Source organism: Myotis yumanensis, unplaced genomic scaffold, assembly GCF_028538775.1.
Source record: "Myotis yumanensis isolate MYYU_CA2020_CCGP unplaced genomic scaffold, mMyoYum1.0.hap1 SCAF_3, whole genome shotgun sequence".
Classification (NCBI taxonomy): Eukaryota; Metazoa; Chordata; class Mammalia; order Chiroptera; family Vespertilionidae; genus Myotis; species Myotis yumanensis.
In genome coordinates this window covers 183,131,721-183,158,036 of record NW_027223754.1, presented here as the reverse complement: position 1 = coordinate 183,158,036, position 26,316 = coordinate 183,131,721, and the positions used below count along the sequence as shown (strand labels likewise).

General features: G+C 40.0%; 2 protein-coding genes across 2 annotated transcripts; one reads left to right on the top strand and one right to left on the bottom strand.

The window, feature by feature from the left end:
- Positions 1-369: 369 nt before the first annotated feature.
- Positions 370-22,528, bottom strand: LDHB (lactate dehydrogenase B). Its single transcript, XM_070410591.1, has 8 exons — positions 22,424-22,528; positions 19,282-19,416; positions 11,236-11,353; positions 9,362-9,535; positions 6,630-6,803; positions 3,737-3,854; positions 2,043-2,166; positions 370-736 (listed from the first exon to the last, which is right to left on the bottom strand). Exons 2-8 carry the CDS (start codon positions 19,408-19,410, stop codon positions 569-571), a joined length of 1,005 nt encoding a protein of 334 aa, XP_070266692.1. The 5' UTR covers positions 19,411-19,416; positions 22,424-22,528; the 3' UTR covers positions 370-568.
- On the top strand, positions 7,395-9,054 carry LOC139005358 (large ribosomal subunit protein eL8). The gene is made up of 2 exons (XM_070407624.1): positions 7,395-7,411; positions 8,316-9,054. The coding sequence occupies exons 1-2, from the start codon at positions 7,395-7,397 to the stop codon at positions 9,037-9,039; spliced, it is 741 nt and encodes a 246-aa protein (XP_070263725.1). The 3' UTR covers positions 9,040-9,054.
- Positions 22,529-26,316: the final 3,788 nt, after the last annotated feature.

Sequence of the window (26,316 nt, the reverse complement as noted above, 5' to 3'; positions counted from 1 at the left end):
CGTAATGATAATGACGTGTGAATATAGGTTCACTGATTTTAACAAACATACCACTATGGTGAGTGATATTGATAATGAGGAAAGATAAGCATGTGTGGGAGCAAGTACATATGTGAAATTTCTGTACTTTCAATTTTGCTGTGAAAAACATAGAATTCCTTAAAAAAAATGATAACCATATTCTCAGGACATCAAAATCATAGCACATGTTGTGACCAAGAATTTTTGTGCTGGTTGGTGGGAGGAGTTATAGAAGATGAAATGCAGATAACAGAATTTAAGGAAATTTATGATGTAGGAGAAAAATTAATTGCAAAACTGACTGAAATCTTTCAGAAACCATTAAAGGAAAAACTCCAGAAACAGAAGCACACTACCATCGTTAATTTATTTGTTCAAGGACTCATGTTGCAAGCATTATACCAGGTATGGGCTTTGATTCTGTAAGCCCAGATTCACATATTTAAGAGGATAAAAGCAACTGTGATCCATGTTCATGGATGGAAACTAAAGGCTCATGGTTAATCACATTGTAGTTCTTAAATTTCTACAGCCTAGAACCCTGTAGTCACAGGTCTTTGAGGTCCTTCTGGATGTTCCAGAGGGTATCTGCGCTTTTCTTGAGTTGAGCAACCTCATCATCCTTCAGTTTCTGGTTGATAACACTGGTTAATCCCCGAGCATTCAGAATACACGGGAGACTCAGGAAGACTTCATTCTCAATGCCATACATCCCCTGCCAGACAAGGAAAGCATTTAGATTAAAGAATAAAACCAGAGGTAAGAATGATCCTAGGTCCTATCTTTGAATAGAAAGAATTGTAGGAAATGTGTAAGCACAAACTCATTCTTTAGTTTTCATTACTTACAGGCTCAGATTTCCCTAATACTTCTGTTTTGAATTAGGTGTTATACATAGGAAAGACAAATATACACTCTGATAAAACTAGAAATTTATTAAGAAAGTAGTAAGTGCTTTATTGAACTGTATGATAATTCTCTCTCTCTTGGGTAGATTTTAACAGAATTTGACATATGTCTTCAAATTAAATTGCATTCAAATGTGGTTCTTAATGGGCTACTTTTCACGAAATCTTAAGTTTCTTAAAATTCTTTAGTTAAGAAGAAAATTTCAGGTGGTAGCCAACCTATAAGGTCCAGAATAGTAGTTGGAGGTCACTCAAAGGCAAAATTCTTATAACACCTAAGAGTTGCTGGAAAAGAAAATAGTATAATTCCCAAAAGCTTTACCAGTTTGTATAAACTAATTTATTCACAGGGTCAATTTTACTACACAATTAATTAAATTATTTAATTATCAAAACAAGTTACTTTAATAAATTTTTAAACTTTTAATTTCCAAAAATTTTGTACATATACCAAAGGATAGAGAAAAAACACATTCTTACATATGCACTCTAAAATTCGGCAATGAATCTACTTTTGCCATATTTGTTTTTAAGAAAATCTGACACCATGTTTTACTCCAAAATGCTTCAATATTTATCTTTTTTGTTTGCTTCTTTTAATCTACTGTACCACCCTCCTTACTTTTTCACCCTAGCCATTGACTTGTGGAAAATGAGTTTTCTTTCACAATTTTTTAATGCAATTTTAGTTTCATGTGAAAACAATCAATTTCTATTTAACTGTTTCATGGCTTTTGAATTAAACTAAATTTACTTAGGTATCAAGTGCTACATCATATGCAATCTATAGCTTAATATGCCAACTTAAAATAAAACTATTATACACTTATTTAAGTGATCATCAATTGTGAGACTATGCCAATAACATTCAGAATATTTAATTGGCCACCTCACATAAAAAGAACTATAAAAATTTATTGGATGTCTTAACCTCTACAAGTTTATGTTTTTATTATCCTTGGATTTCTGTAGGAAGAGAAAAAAGTCTCCATAAAATTTTGAAATAAGAGAAATAACTGTGGACTGAGACTTTATCTTGTCCTTCCTTAAATGACTCTATTTATAGACTACAACACTAGAAATCACTTTCTATTTTGTAACACTTTGTCTTACCTTCACCATCGTTGATACTGGATGAATCCTGGATAAATTTTTAAACATGGATTCAATGAGATCAGCCACACTTAATCCAATAGCCCAATTGGTGTATCCTTTTAACTTGATGACTTCATAGGCACTAAGGAAAAAAATATGTCACAAAAGAGATCATTGAAATCATACCCAATAGTTATTAAAACCAGACTCTTTGGGTTTAACGCCTGCTCTGTCTCTTACTATGTAATCTTGTTTAAATTATTTAACCTTCCTTGTCTCAGTGTCTTCTTCTATAAAATGAGAGTGACAGTGGACCTATTTCATAAGTTTATTAAATGAGTTAATATGCATGTAAAATGTTTAAAGTATAAACACATTATGGTAGGTGCTATGTAAATGTTTTGATAAATTTAAATAACAGTTGGATAAGTGATTATAAAGTCATGGTGGTAAAAATGTACTTTTTCCAACCAATCTTCTTATTCATAGACACGAACATTTCCAAAGATATTAATGAAATCAGGAAACAATGAAAGTAAATGAATCTTCATATTCAAAGGACAAAATATATCTTGATTTTGAGGTCCCACTTACCAATGTCACCTAAAATACTATGACCAACTCAATGAAGAGCAAGGTGATAGCAATATTTTGCCTGGAAATTTTCTGAACACAAATTGTACATTACAAAATGCACAAAGGGACAGGTCCTTGAGAGGTGGGAGGAGTAACCGAGTATTAGGAAGTTGGGATCTGTCACTGACTAGAAGACCATGTGCAAGTTATATCACCTGAGTGAGCCCTCGTTTTCTCATTTGTAAAATAAAGGGTCTATATTAATAATATTCTAACGACCCCTTCAACTTTTTAAAAATTCCTTTTATGATTATACAGGTCAAATTCCCGGGGGGGAGGGGGGGAGGAGATCATTAAAATTGATCTAAATAAAATAATTCCATATTTGAGATATCCGTTAGTTTTGTTACAACAACTCTCTGTAATTAACAGCTAACATTTATTAAAATCTTATCAATAATAAGTATGTGCATAGGTGTGTGTGCTTTTACTCAATTTGTACAATAATTCTATTATCATTTGACTTTACAGAGGAGAAACCCATGATTCAACTTAAAGGTTAAATGGCTTCCCTAAGACTATATAGTTAGTGTTAGTGTTATGAGTTGAATCCAGGGCCAATGACACCTTGTTTTATGATAAGCATAAAGGTCACAGAAAGAGAGATGGGTTGCTCTTAAGAGAGTTTCCAGAAAAAGAAAATGGAAGGAATGGGAGACATCTTTATCTGAGTATGGAAAGGTAAATATAGCGCAGCTTAAACACTTTCAACAATCAATCAGCAAGTATTTATTTTAGGCAATTGGGAGACTAGTGGAGTCTAGGTTTACTTTCTAAATAGGACACACTTATCTATCGACAGGAGGCATTTTGAAAGCCCTTCTTACTTGTTAATTCTATGTATTGTTTCTGTTACCTCTACAACAGAATTTTTCTAGAAAAATATTTACTTTCCCTACGGCGACTGGCATAGCAAGCTTGACCAGTATAAGTTAGTCTTGTCTGTTTCAGCAGATAACAGCTGCATATTTACTTTAGTAAGAGTTTATCTGAGCAGGCAGCTGTGGAAAGTGTTTATAATTTTATCTAAGCAAAGATAAAATTAATTGTCTTAAATCAAGCCCTCTTCCACTTACCTTTCAACCACCATCTTATGCACTTCCTTCCAATTTTCACTGTCATTGTCCGTTCCCATTTCTGGATTCAGTTCCTGGAGAGAAACGCCTGCCACATTCACTCCACTCCACACAGCCACTGAAAAAATTAAAATAACTAAAATAAACATTTTATATGTTTCTAACACTATTTTCAGAAACCTTTTCTTCACTTAGTTCAGATTTCACCTCTGATGCAAGCTACCCACTTGAACTGCTCAATGACAACTGTCTCCAGTGTATTTCCCCCTAAAAGCTGCCTTTAGCATCAGATAGCCACACATCTGAACTTTTAACTTTCAACCTTTGGGTACAAAACAGAATTATTATGTCATAATTAGAGAATATAGACTTCTTGTTTTTCTCTAGGTTCGTGAAATCACAAGGGATTCTGGTTTGGGGTTATCCCAAACTTTTGGCTTGAGAAATTTTTAACTTTCCTCCTATTTATTTTTGTAATATAAGTCCTCCCCTGCTTTTTTTTTTTTTTTTTTTTTCCTGGAGTGAGGTTAAAACAAATCTTGGGAAGTCTAACTATCTCTTCTCATGCCTCAAGTTCAGTCTATATCTTTTTTGGTGTCATTAATCTTCACCTGAGGATATTTTTTATATTGATTTTTAGAGAGAATGGAAGGGAGAGAGACAGAGAGGAGAGAGAGAAAGAGAGAGAGAGAGAGAGAGAGAGAGAGAGAGAGAGAGAGAAAGACATGGATTGGTTGCCTCCTGCATGGGGATTGAGCCTGCATCTGAGGTATGTGCCCTTGACCAGAATCGAACCCATGACCCTTCAGGCTGCAGGCCAATGCTCTAATCACTGAGCCAAACTAGCCAGGGCCAGTCTATTTCTTGAAAGAAAATTCATGTGACCACAATGAATTTTTCTGGTCTTAACTGGATCAAAAATTTCCTTCCAAGAATGCCTCCAGAGGCATAACAGACAAGGTGCTCCTCTGTCATTGGCTATATCTCTGGAGGCTTGGCTGCACCAAAACAACTCCCTTGCCTATTCTTAACACCTCCTGCCCAGCCAAAAGCACATATTGAAGACCTAGGCATAAAAGATGAATAAAGACATGCTCTATGACAGTGGTTCTCAACCTTCTGGCCCTTTAAATACAGTTCCTCATGTTATGACCCAACCATAAAATTATTTCCGTTGCTACTTCATAACTGTAATGTTGCTACTGTTATGAATCATAATGTAAATATCTGATATGCAGGATGGTCTTAGGCGACCCCTGTGAAAGGGTCGTTCGACCGCCAAAGGGGTCGCGACCCACAGGTTGAGAACCACTGCTCTATGACATGGACAAGCTTAGAATTTACCGGGAGAAACAGACAAGTAAAGGAAACAAAAACAATGGGGTAAGCTCTCACAGAAGTGTGGAGAAAGTGTAATAAAACATAAATAAAGGGTCTTATTAATGTAGGGGGGAAAGGAGTGACAGAAAGGGGTACAAAATATAGGCATTGGAACTGGTCCTCAAGAAATAATAAGCACTTTTGGAGGAAAGCAGTGGAGACTTAGGAAATATAAGCAAAAGCATGGGGTGATGTCTAGCTCGGCTATGAATGGAGAAGTTGCCCATGGCCAACCAAAACCTCTTTTAGCCCAAAACTTTGGCAAAATCAGGCCAATTGTTGAAAAACAAACATTTTCATGGTTTTTGAAAGCTACAAGGTCTACATAAATCATTCAATAATGAGCATGGTTTAATTATTTTTCATTTTATGTACATAATATAGGGGAAGAAGATGTTTTGAAAAAAATGACAGTAATGAATGAATGGAACTTGGTCAAGAGTCTGAAGATCTGATTCTAGTTGTAATGATGCCACTAACTACAGTGGATCTCCAACAAGCCACAATGACTGCTTGCCTCCATTTCTTCCTCATTAAAATGCAAGTCTTGAACTAGAAGACATGTAACATCACCTCTAGATCTGTGGTTCCAGAAATCGTATATTTGTAATGACTAGCATTTATTAAGCTTTTACTATACATCAGACACTATGCTAAATACTTTATATAGGAAATAAATTCAGATAAATGCTTGGATATGAAGAATTCTTGGATAAAGTAGTACAATGTGTCAGAAAAAAAATCAGCCTCATTATATAAAAATGCACAAATGTATTAATTGTAAAACCAAATTCTTATAATACCAAGGTAAACTCATTACAAATATCACATTACAAACTCCAAGTAAATCCAAAGGAAAATTTATACTTAAATTTGTATACTGGGCAGAAATAAATTTAGTAAAAGAAAGATTATTGTTATCATTATTATTAATATTAACATTTTGTATTATTATAGTTTTACACAATAAACCTATTCAATTTATGAAATTCTATGTTTAATAAATAGGCTTAGGGTTATTAAATACAATCACAATTTTCATAAATGTTTTTAACACAAAACATCATCATAGTAATAATGCATTTAACTAAGAATAATTAGTTAATACTAAATTTAGCAGGCAAAAAAAAATATGATGATGAATCAATTATTTCCCTAGTCTATATAAAGTTATCCCCCACAAATTACTTATTTGTACTGTTAGGTAAAAATGCATTAAAAAAAAAATCAGCCCAGGCAGTGTGGTTCAATGATTGAGCATCAACCCATGAGCCAAGAGGTCCCCGATTTGATTCCTGGTCAGGGCACATTCAAGAGGGGATGTGCAAGAGGCAGCGGATCGATGTCTATTTCTCATTGATGTATCTCTCTATCATCCTCCCTTCCTCTCTCTCTAAAATCAATAAAAACATCTTCAAAAATTTCAGAATGGCAAGAGTAATACCATAAAGTAGTACACAGTAAATACTGTCTACTTTTATATTAATTTATTTTTATTTTTATTTTTTTTTACCACTTGAGTCGCCATGTTCTCCCAAAATCCATCCATGGCAGCTGCTGGGATGAATGCCAAGTTTTTCAGCCATAAGGTAGCGAAATCTAGCAGAATCCAGATTACATCCACTTCCAATCACACGGTGCTTGGGTAATCCACTTAGTTTCCAGGTAACATATGTGAGAATATCCACTACAAATTTTAGAAAAATATATGCAAGTAAATCAAAACTGATTTCGACTGCTATGTAAATTAGTGGGTGCCCCACTTCCTGCTCTCCCACTTCCCCATTCTCCAAATAAGACGTGCCTTTAAAAATGTACTTTGACTGTTCATATTAGAGATAATGGGGTTTAGCGAGACAAGAAAAATGCAATATTGTGCTTTTTATTTGTTAGGAGAAATGAGAATTTCTTACTTGAAATGAGAATATATAAGAACCTAGCAGATTAATTAATTTACTGTATGTGGAAAGAAAAAAGGGTTGAATTAGATCACCCCTTAAGTTTCTTCTAATTCTAACATTCCATGACTGTTAGTGACTGTCATCATAAACCAAAAGGCATTGGTTACCAAATTACCAAGGGATGCTACTATAGATTTTCCCAGGAACAGATACTACTTAGTAAATAATTGTTATAATGCAAGATATTAACATCTCCTACTATTTAATAAAAAGATTTCTATGACAGAGCCTTCATTCTGATGTGGCTCAGCTTGAGACTGCACAGAGGCAAAATTTGTGGTCACAGCACTTACAGGCTAAGCTGTAAAAGTAGGAATATGCGCACACAAGCAAGGCAAGGGGTTAATTTTGCAGTCTCCATCTCCACAGTCATAGATAGACACTGGCTAACATAGTTTAAGGTCATTATGGACTAGATATTATAAACCCTTCCTTGGCAACTTGGATTCGGGCCAGTCTGACTCCTGGGAGAGTTAAAACTCTGAAGCTACCCCTGGAAAGTGGTATAACCAGTTATTAATGTCTGCCTTAGGTACAGGACACAACAACTTCATTATGTGCCAGGCATTTCTCATTCCTGTCCTACATCTATCTGCCACCGTGAGAACATTCAGATGCAGGATTGAACTATTTAATAAACTGCGACCCAGAATTACAGAGAATAAGAATACTAAAATAACCTCTGTCTTTGCTGGCTTTCAACTCTCAATATTTCACAAAGTATTAGGATTGTGAAATATTATTCACAATTTTTCTCTATATGAGCTGTCAGAGATAATCAGTTTTACCATTTTATCAATGTATCTATTATGCTCACCAATAAACAATAAGTTTGGTGGCAAACTATAGACATAAGAAGTATGAAATAGAGAGTGGATTTTGACTGTGTAGGCTAAAATAATGCAATTCTTTTTAACCAGAAGTATTACATTTTAACAACATTTGGTGTTAGCATGTGTTCGTCTATTTATACAGCCTGTTTCCATCTTTAAACCAGGACTAAATAATGATTTTCTTAAACTCTTAGTTTCAAATTTAATATGATTCAATTTTGAAGTTTTAGAGATTAGGAAAACAAAAAGTCAGATATGCTAAAACATTGCTTAGAAATTGAAGCCACGTTCATATGTTTCATTATGTACCCCAGTATAATCTTTATAGAAATTTTAAAAGCCTTCAGACTCTACAACAAACCCAGATTAAACAAACAGATGATGCACCTGCCCCCGCGGCCCCAGGCTGGAAGCAGGTGAGAGCCTCGCTCAGGGCGGCCTTTCCCTCGCAGGACAGGACATCCAGCCCAAAAGGGACCTCACCCGCTTTGTCAAGTGGCCCCGCTACATCCGGCTGCAGCGGCAGAGGGCTATTCTCTACAAGCGGCTGAAAGTGCCGCCCGCCATCAACCAGTTCACCCAGGCCCTGGACCGCCAGACAGCCACTCAGCTGCTGAAGCTGGCCCACAAGTACAGGCCCGAGACCAAGCAAGAGAAGAAGCAGAGGTTGCTGGCTCGGGCTGAGAAAAAAGCTGCCGGCAAAGGGGATGTTCCCACCAAGAGGCCTCCTGTCCTCCGAGCAGGGGTGAACACGGTCACCACCCTGGTGGAGAACAAGAAGGCCCAGCTGGTGGTGATAGCGCACGACGTGGACCCCATCGAGTTGGTGGTCTTCCTGCCCGCCCTGTGCCGGAAGATGGGGGTCCCCTACTGCATCATCAAGGGGAAGGCCAGGCTGGGGCGCCTCGTCCACAGGAAGACCTGCACCACTGTCGCCTTCACACAGGTTAACTCGGAAGACAAGGGAGCTCTGGCGAAGCTGGTGGAGGCCATCCGGACCAACTACAACGACAGATACGATGAGATCCGCCGCCACTGGGGAGGCAACGTCCTGGGTCCAAAGTCGGTGGCTCGCATTGCCAAGCTGGAGAAGGCCAAGGCAAAGGAGCTGGCCACTAAGCTGGGCTAAGTGTGCACTGTTGCGTTTTCTGTACATAAAAGTAATAAAAATTCTCCTCGACCAGCGTCTTGGTCAAAAAAAAACAAACAAAAAAAAAAACAGATGAAACTGCTTTATATACCAGTAAAACAATTCTCATATTTTTAAACATTTGGCCTGGGACAGTGCTATTAGTTCTGCAAACACTCTTTTAGGGCCATTAACAGAAGACATGTGAATTGCTTCTGCTAGTGAACACCAAGACAGATTTTCTTAAATTCAAGAAGCAAAATAAAATAAACCCCGAACACAATGAACTTAACATAACTGATCCCTTCAGGCATTCAAATACCTGGGTTAGAAACCACAATTATGATGCAATCAGGGCTGTACTTGACGATCTGAGGAATAATGAATTTGAAGACATTAACGTTCCTCTGCACCAGGTTCAGACGACTCTCTCCCTCTTGCTGGCGAACTCCAGCAGTTACCACCACAATCTTAGAATTGGCGGTCACAGAGTAGTCTAGAGGGAGAAGGTAAAAGGTACTTTAAATACAACTCTTTTTCAAAACAGACCAGGTGTGATATGCTCCCAAACTATCTCAACATTCATACGCTTCTAGAATTTACATGAGAATTGCATTTTCTGTATTATAAGGTTTTACAATGCTCCTGTGGCTCCTTCCTTCTATAGGGAAGCATTCCAAACATAAAACTGGTTCAGGAGAATGTACCAGAAAATAAAAAAAGTCTTAAATTATGCCTCTGGCTAAGAATTTCAACTTGCAATTGACTTTATAGAATACTGCATTGTCAGTAATAATACAAAGCATAAACAGTGAGTCCAACAGGCAGCCCTTCAATAAAAAAATAAGCAGCCCGGCCGGGATGGCTCAGTGGTTGAGGGTCAACCTATGAACTAGGACAGTGATGGCGAACCTATGACACGCGTGTCAGAGGTGACACGTGAACTCATTTTTTTGGTTGATTTTTCTTTGTTAAATGGCATTTAAATATACAAAATAAATACCAAAAATGTAAGTCTTTGTTTTACTATGGTTGCAAATATCAAAAAATTTCTATATGTGACACAGCACCAGAGTTAAGTTAGGGTTTTCCAAAATGCTGACACGCCAAGTTCAAAAGGTTTGCCATCACTGAACTAGGAGATCACGGTTCGATTCCTGGGCAGGGCACATACCCAGGTTGTGGGCTCGATCCCCAGTGTGGGGTGTGCAGGAGGCAGCCCAGCAATGATTCTCTCTCTTCATTGACTTTTCTCTCTCTCCCTCCCTCTCTGAAATCAATAAAAATATATTAAAAAATAAAAGAGGAACCAGCCTCCTTTTTGATTTAACTACAAATTTTTTTTAAAAAGCAATTTAAAGGTATCTTTAAGTCTATAATGTTAATTCAGTCTATGATGGGGAAGGAGGGAACTGAAGTGTTTAATTCTTGGCTAGCAATTAATTTCTAATACTCAAGCTTATTCACTTTGAGCAGGGAGTTTCTCTGGAGGACGTGTCCTTTCCCCAGATAGAAAGACATTATGATTTGATGCAATCATTAGACTTGATAGCTATGGATGATTCACAATTAAGCTATGCTGCTATGTAACTTTTGACAGTCATTAATATTTTATCAGTTTCCTCTCCCATAAAACGGAGGTAATAGGACCTACCTCTCAAAGGGCTGCTATGAGGATGAAGTAAGATGAGCCATGCAGAAAGTTTCACAGTACAGAGACTGCTCAACAATCCAATCAGTAACAGCTCTTATTGGCAGGAGTATTATTAGACATTACCTTGGAGCCCACATTTCTGTATCTTTAGGCAGAGCCATGCTGTGCTGGCAGAGCCATCACATAAACCTGCTCAGCTAGAACAGACGGCTGGAACATGAATGCATTTAGCTTCATCGAGGCGCTCAAATAAATTACTTTGGGCAAATGTTTTTTCCTGTCCGAAACCTTCCCATTCTCAGACACACATAAACAAACATTAGAATACAATTTGCTAAAATGTTATGTACCAAATGTGTGGAAGCCACATGGATGTTTACAGAGGTAACACTTTTGTGTTTGTCCTCCAGAATGAATTGGAGCCCAAAGGAAAGAAGAAACCGCCAACACTAATTTCACCATGATGGGAAGACTAACATTGTATCAGGGGCTGAGGATATCAATCATTAGATAAGGTTGCATTGGGCATGAAGTAACACTACCTTTATCTGCCACAATTTTAGGTGTCTGAAGAAATAAGCTTCCATGCTGCAGGTCCATCATTTCTCCTTTGAGTTTATCTTCCAACACATCCACAAGGGCCAGCTCATCAGCCAGAGACTAGAATCACAAAAACAGGTGTTAGTCCCCTAAGCTACTCTAGGATAGGTACCCCAGCTCACAGTACAACTCAGAGACCCTTTAAATGGCTAAGAACCAAATGTCTACAAACCTCGAGACTTTAATCACAGAGGTTAGGTGTGCTCTTGAAACAAATTCATCATAAAACATCTTGAATAATGAACTATTAATATTCAAGACACTGATTTTTCAGAATTTCATTCTAGTATTCAACCTGACACAATGCAAATGGCTTTAAGAATATGTAGATGTAAAGATTACTGCTGAAACCAACTTGATTCAACAGTGGCCTCAGGGTGCACAATTCTTTACATTACTTGGGGATGGTGACAAAGAGATTCACCTAGACCCAGGAACAACCTTGGGCAGAGTGTCTATCCCTGAGGTCACCCCCAGGGAGGAGGGTTTCTCAGAGCAGATCTGTTTTAAACCATCATGAATTTAAGTTCACTTTAGAGTAGGATTTAAAGCCCTGGCTGAAGTTTGGAATCCTCAGCTTAGCTCTGACCAGTACCTTGGTGGATCAAGGAAAGAGGGTTTTATGGACAGAGGGATCCAGGACTAGTAAATTCTCCAAACATAATCAATCCAAACGTGCCAAGTCTCAGAGTTCTTTTATTTTCTATTCCAATTGTCATCCTATACCACCCACGCAAAAGGAAAGCCTAAATCAGCGGTTCTCAACCTGTCGGTCTTGACCCCTTTGGGGGTCGAACGACCCTTTCACAGGGGTCGCCTAAGACCATCAGAAAATACATATGGAATATATAATTACATATTGTTTTTGTGATTAATCACTATGCTTTAATTATGTTCAATTTGTAACAATGAAAATACATCCCTTATATCAAATATTTACATTACGATTCATAACAGTAGCAAAATTACAGTTATAAAGTAGCAACGAAAATAATTTTATGGTCGGAGGTCACCACAACATGAAGAACTGTATTAAAGGTCATGGCATTAGGAAGGTTGAGAACCACTGGCCTAAATCTTGATCCAGTATCATAATTTCACATGTTTTATAAAACGTCTTATACATAACATATTTTACACAGTTATATTTCTCTATATCTCTGCATGAATAGTGGGGAGGAAGAAAAAAAAAACTCTGGATTCTTCCTTTCAGTAATCACGCATGTTCTTCAGCAAGTCCTTGATCTTTTCTTCTTATAAAAGTGGGTAGGGTGGGGGAGTAAGGTGGTGGGTGTCACTCTAGATGCAATTAAATAGCCTTTCAGCTTTGAAATTTGGTTATTCTATGGGAATCCATTATTTGCAAAGTAAAAAGTAGCTATCCTTCCCATTGAAACATCACTAGTCTTTGCCTCTGCTGTTTTTAGTAGGACTGTTGGCAAAATAATTAGCTTAATATGATATATCAGTGCTGGAGCCCACTGGTAATTGGAGTTCAGGAAGAACTTTGAAGGATAAGGAGTAACCTTGGGTGGAACTGGTGACCAGCAGAGAGAGAAGAAGCAGAGAGAGGTGAGATCGCCAACAAGAAACTTGATCCACTTTTGCTCGACCATCAAAGCAGGTCCCGCTCCCTGCAGGAGCCAAGGAATGAGGACAATCCTGTCTCCAGAACCCCAGTGGCTGGCTAGCCTCCAGAAGTGAGCTGTGAGGGTTTGCGTGTGATGGTTTATCTGAGACTCAAGCCTCCTTGTGATGGAATGTGGTCTTAGTTCCAAGCAACAACTTAACTTGCAAATTTTCTGAAATCACCCTTTTATGAGACGGGAATTACTTGTAAATATTTTCTCATTGCCACAAATGTCAAACACTAGCATTAATTTTCATCTATTCTTACTTAAACACATGTTTTAACCCTTTTAAAAACGGTTTTGTTCCTTTGCAGCCTCTAACAAGGTCACACAAAACCCTCATTCATGTTGTTTTTTAAGTCCTACATTATATAGTAAGTCCTCACTTAACATTGTTGATCGGTTCTTGGGACTGTGGTGAAATGATCTATTCCGAAACCAATTTTACCGTAGGCTAATTGATATAAACAAGAGATAAGTCCCTACAGCATTGCATCAATGTTATAATGAAGCATTATTTGGCAAGTTATGTTCAATACAACTTAATAATAGCACTAGCATTCTGTCAAGGTACTGAACACAAAGAACATCACTCTTATTTTAGTAACATCACATGTGTGCTGGTGAAGGCAACAGGGCAAAACAATTTGGGGCTTAAGTGGAAAAGGATATCACAGGATCTCAGATCCTGTCTTTTATTTCAGTGGGTGTAGAGAATTGGCTGAGAAGTGCCTACACAGCTGGCAAGGAAGGAAGGGATCCAACACTTTAAAAAATAATTGCAGCGCCGAATTTAGCTGCATCTGCACCACTGAATGTCCTCCAAGTGTGGAGGCAGGCAAATGGAACACGTGTGACTGAGGACGGACGCTGCTGCTCGGCTTAAATAAATCTCCGTCTGCAGTAACTTAGTGGATAGCCCATGAATTTGCCATCTATGTATTCTACTTAAGTTGTAAATATATTTTTAAATATTTGAAACTGCAAGACCCAGATTAATTGCAAAAGCAATAATTTATTAAGGAATAAGGCCAGTTGAAAAACACGACCATCACTGTTGAAATGTCTACAAAAATGTCTTTTCGTCTAAAGTATTGTGTGGACTGGGCACAGCCATATTCTGCCTCTTGGTTCTCTTAGCTGGTAAATTACTGCCACCAATGCTTTAATATTTGATGGTTGCATTTTTTAAATCCTCACTTGAAGACATGCTTTCCAATGATTTGAGAGACAGGGGGAGAGAGAGAGAGCTCAAAGTGAGAGAGAAACATCGATCAGTTGCTTCCTGTACACACCCAGACCAGGGATGGAACCCACCACCCTTCAGTGCACTGGATGATGCTCCAACCAACTGAGCCGCACTGACGGTTGCATTTTTATTTTGAAGTGTTTAGGGTGCATGAAATCTGTGGTAGGAAAAGGTGTAACTTTTTTCAAATACATGGGTAAGCACTATTTTTCAATAATCTGTTTTTTCTTCTCCTCTGGAATGTCACTTCTATCACTTAATATGGTTTGGGCCTGTTTCTGGGCTTCTATCTAGTCTGTTCCATTACCCTGTCTATTCTTGTCCATATTCCAAGTTTTAATTAAGTCCCACTTGTAAGCTGACTTTGCCTATAAAAACCGCTTTGTAGTATATCCGTAATTACTTTGCTCCTTCTAAAAGACTTCTTATGCTGTTTGTTCAAGAAAACGGCTGATGTTGAGGATCAAGAACAGACACTCAGACCTAAAGCAGCTGGGCACAGAGACTCAGGGTAGAATTTTCATGGAAGCGACATGTGACCCCGGCAGGCTGAGGGGGAGTTGGCAGCTCCCTGCAGAGTTTGGGATTGGTAGTGGGGCAGAAGTCATATTTGTCAAAAGCCATGAAAAAGGAAAAGCTATGAAAAAATTCAGCCAAATGTAAATGCAGTTTACTAGTAACAGCAGGAATATTCATTTATTTAATATATATTTATTGCTGAATGTGGCAGGCATTATTCTACTCATCAGGAATACAGGAATGAACAAATTTAGCAAAGTCCTTGCTCTCACTAAATGTATCAGGAAAAGAATAGGAATGAAGCAGACAATTTGAGATGATTCTGATGATGCAAGCGCTATACACACCAGGGGCACGGTGATATTGAAGTTACTGGGAAGTTCACTTTGTATTGGAGAGTCAGGGAAAGCCTGCCTGCAAAGGCATGATATGACTGATAGGAAGGGTCACCTCTGTGATGGTCTGGGGCAGTGGTCAGCAAACTGCAGCTTGGCAAACCTCGGCTCGCGAGCCACATGCAGCTCTTTGGCCCCTTCAGTGTGGCTCTTCCACAAAATACCGGCTCTTCCACAAAATACTGACTTCTGCGCATGGGCCACAAAGTTTCAATCGCACTGTACGTGCGCGCCCGCACGTGGTATTTTGTGTAAGAGCCACACTCAAGGGGCCAAAGAGCAGCATGTGGCTCGCGAGCCGCGGTTTGCCGAGCACGGGTATGGGGTAGACATTCCAGGTGAAGAGAAAACCAAGTGAAAAGGTTTACACAGAAATGAGCTTGATGTTTTGAAGAAATAAGGCAGAGGGTGAGAGATGAGGTTGGACACAACACCACCACGTTGCATCGGCAGGTGCTCCTGACACTGTGGATGGCGCCCCCTCGAGTTGTGCACTCCGCTGCTTTGCCCTGAGACAGGCAGGGAAAGATCCTTGAGGCCTTGCAGGGTCTTTGCAGGTGTGTAGCATACGTGCCCTGTGGCATTACTGAAAAGTGTTAAGTAGGAGAGTTCCCGTTTTTATAAATGCTCGCTATGGTTATGATGTTGGCAATGAGGGTCGGGGGAGTGGGAAAGAGCACAAGCAGAAAATAGTTAACTGAGTCTTCGTAATGCTGGGACATGGTACTAGGGGCCTGAGCTGCCTTCACAGGCCTAGCTGAGGTGTGGGCCCCCTCAACTTCTCTATCTCTGATGCCCTAGCTAGGCTCAGTTTCTGGGCCAAAGCAATGTGTGTCCGCTGTAAAGCACACCAGCGATGAACTCAGAAGGCCAGGTCTGGCGTTCACTATCTATTTGATCTTAACTAAGTCATTTAATCTTTCTGAGTCTTTTTTTCCCCAACGATAAAACATAGATGACAATCCCCTCCCACAACTTTCGTAAAGAAATGAAGCAAATTACAGAGACTGAACAGAGTAGGCACTATTCATTTCCCTTCTCTGTTAAACTAGTGGGGTTTATCATCCTCAGCAAATATCAATACCAATTTTGAAGCACTTTCATGCTTACTCATTAAAATAAGATTTAAATATTTTTAATTAATCAAATGGCCTTTGAACAAGGTAGTCATTCCCTCGCAGTAAGCATCTGAATTGGAAGATTCCTACTGTGTTAGCAGCAGGGTCTGTTCTCTCAAGCACTTGAAATGGGCCAAAGTATTATATAACTGTAGATACCGTCTCAATTAAATTATTTACTAGGGAAGACTTCAAATGTACAATTAAAACAGTCATAGAAGTACTCATAGACTCATGATAGCTCACATACAGGTTTCTGAAAAACGTAAATTTTGAGATTAGCAGGAAGAATGAAAAATCCTTAGCTGGTATTGCATTAATACCTTTGTTTTTAACCACCCAAATACTAGCACAGAATAAAAAGAAATTTTAGTCTTGGGTTCAAAATACAGTTCCATCATGCCCTGGCTGGTAGCTCAGTGGTTAGAGCCCCGCAGACGGAGGGGTCATGGGTTTGATTTCCCATCAAGGGCATGTACCCTGGTTGCATGCAGCCTAGGTCAGGATGTGTGTGTGTGTGTGTGTGTGTGTACCATCTCTCAAGTCTATGTTTCCCTTCCCCCTCTCCTCCCTCCCTTCCACTGTCTCTAGAAATCAATGAAAAAATGAAAAAATATCCTCTGGTGAGGATTAAAAAAAGAAAAAAGTATATTGTTCTGCCCCCACAAGCTGTGACTGTGGGCAGACTACTTCATCTCAAGTCTCAGCCACCTCAGCTGAAAACAGAATAGGACATCTCCCACTTCTTCAGGTTGTTGTTAAAAATGAAGCATTTCAGTTAAAACACTTTGAACAGGTTACACACTCAAATGTTACATAAAAGGAACGTAAAATGGACTACGTTTAATTTTTACTGGCATGAACAGTGAGCACTAAAGTGTGGTTATTTAAATTCCCTGTAATTTGGGAAGCAGCTATACTACTAGTAAATCACAGGCACCTAGTCAATTAAAATGAGCTAGAAAAAAATGCAAAAGAGCCCTGGCCGGTTTGGCTCAGCGGATAGAGCTTCGGCCTGCGGACTGAGGGGTCCCAGGTTCGATTCCGGTCAAGGGTATGTACCTGGGTTGCGGGCACATTCCCGGTGGGGGGCGTGCAAGAGGCAGCTGAATCGATGTTTCTCTCTCATCGATGTTTCTAACTCTGTATCCCTCTCCCTCTCCCTCTCCCTTCCTCTCTGTAAAAAATCAATAAAATATATATTTTTAAAAATACAAAAGAACAAAACCTTCATTATCGCACCCTACATATTTTAGTTGATTGCTTTGATAACTTTTTCTCGGTGGGGATCCAGAATTTGTTCCTTTAGAATTTAAACCTTGCAAATAGAAGTATGCTTGGTGAGGAGTTATTCAGGCAGCCTTCCCATAAATACAAAGAGACAGTATGTTCTAAAGACAAGGCATTTTTGCTTTTGGAGGTGTGTAGGTAGTTCCCATATTGAAGGCAACCTTGAGAAGGAACAAGAATGAATTCAGTGAGGTAAACAAGAAAAGAGCTCTTTCCTCAAAAGTCCTCAGAAACTAAACAAAGCTAATTATGATGCAAAGCACAACAGGATACAAGGCAAGCCCCAGGTCCATGGAAGTATAAAGGAAAAATACAGTCTGGAGTGGAAGGTGCTAATAGTATGATATCAATGTTAAACCTCCTGATATTGATAATCACATTTGTTATGTGAGAATATTTGAAGATGTCCTATTTTAAATAAATATACTCTTATGGGTTTAGAAGGGTATGATATCTGCATTTGATTCTCAAATGGTTAAAAATGAATCCACTATGTGTGTGTGTGTGTGTGTTTGTGTGTATAGAGAGAATATAATAAAAATCTATGAATTGGTAAATCTGGATAAAGTGGATATGAAAGATATAGTTTTTTTCTTTACTATTTCTTACAAATTTTCTGTAAGTTTTAAATTATTTCAAAATAAAACAATTGGGTAAAATTTTGAGGAGAATAATAGGATATTTCCATGACCTCAAAAAGCCACGGTGCACATTATTTATTAATTGTAGAAGAAAAGGGGAGATTTGCAGTGGAGAAATCTTGCAGTCACCACCAGCAATGAGGCGAGTTGAACACTGCAGGACTCCTGATGTAATGTATCAGGAAGAATACTACATCACCTAGTCATGACCCCAGCCAAAAATATTAACCTGGACATAATTACAAGGAAACATCAGACCAACATAAGTGGAGGAACGTTCTACAAAACTGACATGGACTCTTCAAAAATGTCACTGATATGAAAGACAAAGAAAACCCGAGTAATAGTTCTGAATTAAAGAAGAATAAAGAGATGTGACAAGTATATAAAATATGTGATCTTGGATTGGGGTGAAAACAGCCATAAAAAGCATGATATTGACAGCTGGAGAATTTTAAATCTGGGCACTGTATATTATATAAACATTCAGTTCCCTAGGAATCTTAACTCTATTGTGTCATACAGGGACACTGTCATTCTCTCAGGAGACACAGGCTTACATATTTGAAGGTGCAGTATCATGCCTACAACTTACTTCAAATTATTCAGGATAACCCTAACCGGTTTGGCTCAGTGGATAGAACGTCGGCCTGCAGACTCAAGGGTCCCAGGTTCGATTCCGGTCAAGGGCATGTACCTTGGTTGCGGGCACATCCCCAGTAGGGGGTGTGCAGGAGGCAGCTGATCGATGTTTCTAACTCTCTATCCCTCTCCCTTCCTCTCTGTAAAAAATCAATAAAATATTTAAAAAAATTATTCAGGATAAAAACATCTTTTAAAGATACAATAAAAACCTGAAGTAGACCAAACCGGTTTGGCTCAGTGGATAGAGCATCAGCCTGCGGACTGAGGGGTCCCAGGTTCGATTCCGGTCAAGGCATGTACCTGGGTTTCGGGCACATCCCCAGTGGGAGGTGTGCAGGAGGCAGCTGATCGATGTTTCTCTCTCATCGATGTTTCTAACTCTTTATCTCCCTTCCTCTCTGTAAAAAATCAATAAAATATATTAAAAACAAAAAACAAAAAAAACCCCTGAAGAACACACGCTGAAAGTGTCCAGCATGTATGGTGTTCTTGAAACGTACCTTTCCCAGAATGCTGATGGCACACGCCATACCAACTTGTCCAACACCCACGACAGTGATCTTATTGTTTGGAGTTGTTGCCTCTTCTTTGGCAACTGGTGCAATCAGTTTTTCCTTAAGGGTCGCCATTGTGCCCTGTAAGAAAAGAATCAAAATATTACACGTGAGATTTGAATGGGAACTATCCTAAAAATGTTACTACTGCAATTTTTTAATTAAAGCACAGTTTAAAAAGAGCGTAATGGTGTGCTAGGACACAGAATATACTTTAAAGAACCATGTGCTTCACTTAATGGAGAACTTAAGATAAGACCTCCATGAAGCTGTTTGAATTTGGGTTCTTCTCTTCAGTCTATGATTCCGTATTAGTATTTAATAAGTTGTAATTTAATAATTTTCATCTTGTGGCTATTCATTCACTGGCTAAAAGACAAAAATATTTGTATTTAAATGAACTGATCTTTCTACTCTCCTTCTAAAGAATTTATATGTAACTATGTAAACTAAGTTAGGGGTCGCTATTAACCCGTATTTAAGCTTGGTCTAAAAAAGTTAATGGCCAATTATCAATATAATTTCTACTAATGGTTATTATCACACTTGGAAGATAGGGACTGACTTGTTCTTCTATTTTCTTCTACTTAAATCTTATGATGATGATTTTTTAAATCTTCAACCAAGGACATGTTCATTGATTTTAGAGAGAGGAAGGGAGAGAGGGAGAGAGAGAAACATTGATCAGTTGCCTCCCGCACATGCCCCGACTGGGGATGGAACCCATAACTCAGATATGTGCATGGAACAACATCCAACCAACAGAACCACCCAGCTAGGGCTACTTAAGTCTTATTTAAAATGTGTCACAGTGTACTGAATATACAATGTGTGCTTAAATAAATACAGTGACAATAAAATAGTGATGAGTGATGTTTGTGCAAAAGGTGTCCTCCCCCCGCAAAAAATTACCCTGAATTCCTTTTAGTGTACCTTGGAAGTTTATTGAAAGGTGGTTAGATAATTACATATTCTCCTTTCAGGGGGTTCCAATAAGAGATTATTAAGCTTTGAATTAGTTTCTTTCCAGTCATTAAAAAAAAAAGCGCCCCCCCCCGAAATTAAAAATTAAATGGAAAACATTCTACACAGTAATACCAAATTTATCTGTGCCATCAGATAATTAGGTACCCTTTCTGAATACTTAAAACAAATCGCAAAATTTACTGTACCACCCTGCCTTCTTAAAGATCATTAGTAAGCCTCTTCTTCAGAATTAAGTATCAGTTATCATCGTGACCCATTATAATGTCCACTATTTGTTTCCTTTTACTTATAATGCTAGACTGTAGCCTTGGAGGTCATTGTGTCTGTTTCAAATTGCGCCCCTGCTTCCCAATCCTGTTTTTTGTTTGTTTGTTTCTTTCTAGTCTGCAATAAAATAAATGACAAAACCTAGTTTAGCAATTGTATATGTTAAGAGTTAGTAAGTCTCTGAGTTAGAATAAAGTACTTAAATTTGGAGACAACTGTGTAACAACTATTTTGTTCTAAAGCTACCCCCCCCCCCCCCCGCAAAAAGCACATTTTCCTAAATTGAGAGATTCTTTAGCCTTTACAGAGCACATTTGCATTTCTTGTGGATGCTAGTGAAATCCAGAACAGCATGCAACTGTCTTTCCAGATGACCTTACAATGAAATTCATACACGTCCTGCATTTTTTAGCAGAATCAGAAGAAAGAATGCTGCCTCTATTCTTGTTGAACAGACGTTGATACAAATGCACAATTTTTCTCCATTAAGTTTATTTTCATTAGTTGCTTTAGATCCTTAGGTACATAGAGGACGCAGAAAGCAATGGAAAACAAAAATCCAGTAACGGTTGCTACATAAATACCGACCGGTTATTCAGATAGATCTTCTAAAATCAATTTTGGGAATTTCAGAAATGACAATTTAGAGGCAGTACAAATTCTTTCGTATCTTTCTGGAGAAAGTGTTTTTCTTCAATATACAAGTTACTAAAAATTAGAATAAAAGGTTCTGTATTGTATGCAGGACTGTGCCAAGGTCAGAGTGGTGGCTGTAAGGAAAAAGAATGATACGCAGGGTAAAAATAACCTTGATGCTTGGTCCTTCACAGTGCAGTCCCCCTGACCCCCTTGTGCATAGAAGTCATTAGAAATAAACCAGTGCCTTAAGTTCAGGAACGAAGACCCCCTTCACGAATAGCTCTCCATTCTAACTTTTTAAAAAGCCATGTTTGCCATCTAATTCCTCCACTAAGCCAGCGCCGGCCCTCCCCTCCCCCTCCCCCTCCTCTCCCTCCTCCCCCTCCCCGTCTCTCCAGGCCCGAAGTGCAGCCTCCAGTGCTGGCGGCCCACAGGCCACCTCTCCTCCCGCGCCCCGGCGCCCGCAGCCCCGAGGGGCAGGTCACAAGGGAGGCGGCAACCACAGGTCTCCTCGGAGAAGGTCTCCACGGAAAACGTCGAGGCCTTCCTTACTCTCAACACCCAAAGCTGGCAAAGTAAACACAGCACCCCGCGCATCCAGGAAAAAAGGCCCGGAAGGCATCCTTCTAGAGCTCTGGAAAGGACAGCGTCTCCAGCTGCCAGGCCAAGCCGGAGAGCAGGTCAAACCTGCAGGTCATCCTTGACCCTCCTCCCCGCCAGTGCAGGGGCATCTCTCCATTCTCGGGGCAGGAGATCCCATTGCCCAGGTTCAAGATCAGCCAGCCTATCCCCTCGTTCCTCCTTCCTCCCCTGGCTCCTCAGGCACAGGGGGTACAGTGACCGCCCTGAGCCCATCAAGGGCGCGAGCCCGGGGTTTAGCTGCAAATGAAAGTCTCTCCCTCCCCCACGGCGCCCCAGGAGCACGGGCAGAATGCGAGCCCCGCTGCGCGGCGGCCAAAGCTGGGGCTCGGCCGCACCGCCTCGGCTCCACCTTGCTCGCCCCGCGGAAGGCACGACCCGCAGCCTCGAACCCACGGGCTGAGCCAGGACTGGAGTCCGGATGCTCAGGGCTGAAGGCCGTGGAGGACATCCTCCTGCTCAGTTCCTCCCTCACTCTTGCAACACGAGGACTCCCCTGTCTGACCCTCCCGGGTGGCCTTTGAGTCAGGACTGAGGCTATGGAGCTGAAACCTACCAGGAGAGAGAAGGCTGCTCAGACGGTAGGAAGAGTCGCGCCAAGAAAACAGTTTCAGCTGCGAGCGTCTGCTCGGGCGCAGGCTCTGCCAGGAGGAGGAAGAGGCGGGCCCGCCCCTCTGCAGCCTCGCAGCTTTCTCCATTGTGATTGGAAACCCGAGCACCGCCCACCCCTCCCCTCCGCTCGCTCAATCCCCTTCAAGGACAAGGGCTCAAGTATGCACATGCCCTCCTCCTCCCCAAAACGGCAGGTCACCTTCTGGTGGCGAAGGCGGCCCCGCTCCCCGCCGGCGTGACCGCAGTCAGAGGCCGCATGATGTCGGAAACCAGGCTTCGCCTCTTCAAGACTTTCACGCTCTCGTTTCATCCAAATAGAAATAAAATTCAATTTCGCTTTTCTGGTCAACTTTAGAAGACTACAGTTTCTAGCTAAGATGTTGAGGATGTGTTGCCCGGAATAGTGCTGGTGCTTCGGAATGTTTTCAAAATAAAGCAGAATTTTCCATTTTCATCGACTCGGTTATAAAGCTCATTTGATGCAACAATTACAGGAGTGTGTGTGTGTGTGTGTGTGTGTGTGTCTCCTCCCTCCCCACACCACCACCTAATTCAGCCAATGTGCCTGATTTGCCTACTCGTTGCCTGAGGAATTGAGGCCTAGAGGCTGTTCTCTCCAGTTCTCTACTAATCTATACGGTGCCACCAGTAAGGCTCGGTTTCTCTGTTAGTTAGTCCCTGGTAACTTCAAAGATGCAAGTTGCCATTCATCTCTGTGTCTTCAACACCCAGCTCAGTGCCTGGTACCTCAATACAGTGCTGGCGAGTGAGGCAGTGAATGAATGAATGAATGAGCAGTTGGAAGTATCCTGAAGGTAACAAATTCCTGGGCTCAAACCAGAGAGTGTGTGTGGCAGAGATTTTTATTCCTCTTGCCCTGGGAGGCTGTTTCCTCTGGGTGTCTGAAAAACATCGGTGCATACCTCTTTAATTAGACATGTCTCACTCGTGGAAGAAATGCTTCCTTTCTGTCTCCTACTGCGAGAGATTAGAGATAAGTCTTTTAAAGGTACCTCAGGTGAGCTTTGTCTTGATCAGGGTTCAGTCCTCAGGGTGATACTGAAAAGGAAATAGTCACACAGAGTGAACTATTGTACACTAGATTAGAGCTCACAGTGTTTTGCCTGGAGCTTAACCTGCAGGCAGGCCAGGTCCAGCAGAGCCAGTCAGAAATCAGAACTTGTCTACCTCCTCCCAGGGTGGCCTTGAGGTTGCCTGGGACTGCTTCTGGGAACCACGATGAGAGGCGAACACACACATACAGTCAGGCCTCAGCCAAGGGCTTCGTTGTGTGAAGCCTCCCAATAGCCCTTGACATCGCCCTTTCAGAGAACTGTGACCTCTGATTCTTCCTGGTGCCAAGGGCTCTTGTTCTGTTGTTATAAACACTTCTTTTCTTCTGCTGGAGACCCTGAAGGAGATAAGTAGTTTTTCTGTGTCCTGGCCCGACACACTTAAAATATTATTTTTACCAAATAAAAGATAAGAAAATCAAATAGAATAAAAGTGCTTACTATAAAATACACAGCCCTTGCCCCTTCCTTCTCAGGCCCGGTCTGGATCCTCAGAGATGGCTCCTCTTGGCTACTTGAATTGCAGGCCTGAAGGGCAGCTGCTCTTTCCCTTCATTCCTTGTACTCACTGAAAATATGGTTGAGTAACTAATCCTTTAAAGCACATAAGTTTGAAAGGTGGAAAGTGTTTTCCCTGAGATTTTAAACTGAAAATCCCTGGGATTCTCTTGCCTGAAGTTTTCTTAGAGTTCTATGTATAAAGCAATACACATCTAGGAATTTGTTTTATATAATAAAATTGTTTTTATTTGTTACATGCCTTTATTTTTATTATGTTTATATAATAATTGCATATATTTATATTATACATCTATATTTTATTAATCCTCACCCAAGAATATTTTTTTCCATTGACTTTTTTGGGACAGTTGGAGGGAGGGAAAGGGCAGGGGGAGAGAGAAACATTGATGTGAGAAAGACACATCAATTGATTTTCTCCTGCACAGGTGCCTGACCGTGGCCGGGATCAACTTGCATCCCAGGTTTGTGCTCTTGACCTGAAATTGAATCCTCGACCCATTGGTTCACAGGCCATATTATTTGCATGTATCATATGCATGTAATACATCAACAGCATGTGATACATGCAATTACATGAATTATTTTACTTGTATTAACTCACTTAATCATCATTTCAAGCCTATAAGACACTCCTATTATCTTCATTTTACAGGTGTGGAAACTGAGGCACAAAGGCCTAATAATCTGTCCAAGATAACACAGCTAGTAAGCAAACTTTTATTTATTCTTTTTAAATATTTTTATTGATTTCAGAGAGAGGAAAGGAGAGGGAGAGAGAGATTGAAACATCAATGATGAGAGAGAATCATTGATTGGCTGCCTCCTGCACACCCCCTACTGGGGTTCGAGCCCACACTCAGGCATGTGCCCTTAATCGGAATTGAACCCGGGACCCTTCAGTCCACAGGCTGACACTCTATCCACTGAGCCAAACTGGATAGGTCATAAGCAAACTTTTAAAATTTGAGGATCATTCTTAAATTAGATGTATACATATCCCTTTCCTTTTTAAAAATATTACTTTAAAGATTATAGGAAGTCAGGAAGGTTATAAACAAACTTTCCGAAATGCAATGGTTTATTTAACTATTCCTATATTTTTAGACATTAGACTTTTTACTATGGTAAATAACATTGAAAAAAATATCCTTGTACAGAGTCCTCTTCTACATTTTTATTCTTCCTTAGGGTCCCTGTAAGAGAAATTGCAGGACCAAAGAATATGGACATTTTATTTCTCAGACAGGTTGGACCCTTTCATGATTCCCCAGCCATGTCTGTCTTAAGATTTTACATTTGCCAGTTTGTAAGATGAAAATGGTATTTTGTTCTAAATTTACATAACTTTGATTATTGGTAAAGATATGTACCTTACACCTTTTAAATGTTAATAGAACACACACGCTTTTCTTTTCTTTTTTTCACTTTCCATTTTTTGCTCATCTACTATAATCACATTTATTTTGTTTTGTTTTTCTTCTTAGCAACTGAAAGGGCGAGGGCTAGGCACTCCACCTTGCCCCAGGGTAAAGGCTACACCCTCCATTCTTGCCCCAGGGTAAGGGCTACATCCTCCATCTGACCTTGGCCACGTGCTTGGCAAGAAGGTTCTTCCCGGAAGTCTAAGACTCTGCTAGCCACACCCAGGAACAAGACATCGACTTGCGCCTGGCCAATCGGCAGAGCACAGTCCTTTCTCCTCCCCTTACTCCAACCCCCACTTTAAAACCCGTCTCTAGGCGGAGTTCTGTCTCTTGGCCACTTGGTTTGCCGTTGTGTCGGTGAGTCTGGTGGACAGGGAGCTCAAGCTAGCTTGAAATACAGATTCTTATGCTTTTGCATCAGATTGGCTGGCTCCCTGATGTGGTTTCTTGGGAATCTTGAAATCTGGGCATAACAGCAACTGTCACCTTACTTTTGAAAACAGCTAGGAGCTTCCTGACCCTCTCTCACCCATTCTTCCCCTTAGATTGTAGCTTCTCAAGGGAAGAACCTGTCTGAAACTGAAAACAACCGAAAAGAAATAACAATTGAAAGACGGCAGGCATAAGAGAAACCAGGTGATGACTTTCGAGCCTTTTTTTTTTACCTTTGTGCATTTTTTAAAAATATATTTTATTGATTTTTACAAAGAAGGGAGAAGGATAGACAGTTAGAAACATCGATGAGAGAGAAACATCGATTATCCGCCTCCTACTGGGGATGTGCCCACAACCAAGGTACATGCCCTTGACCGGAATCG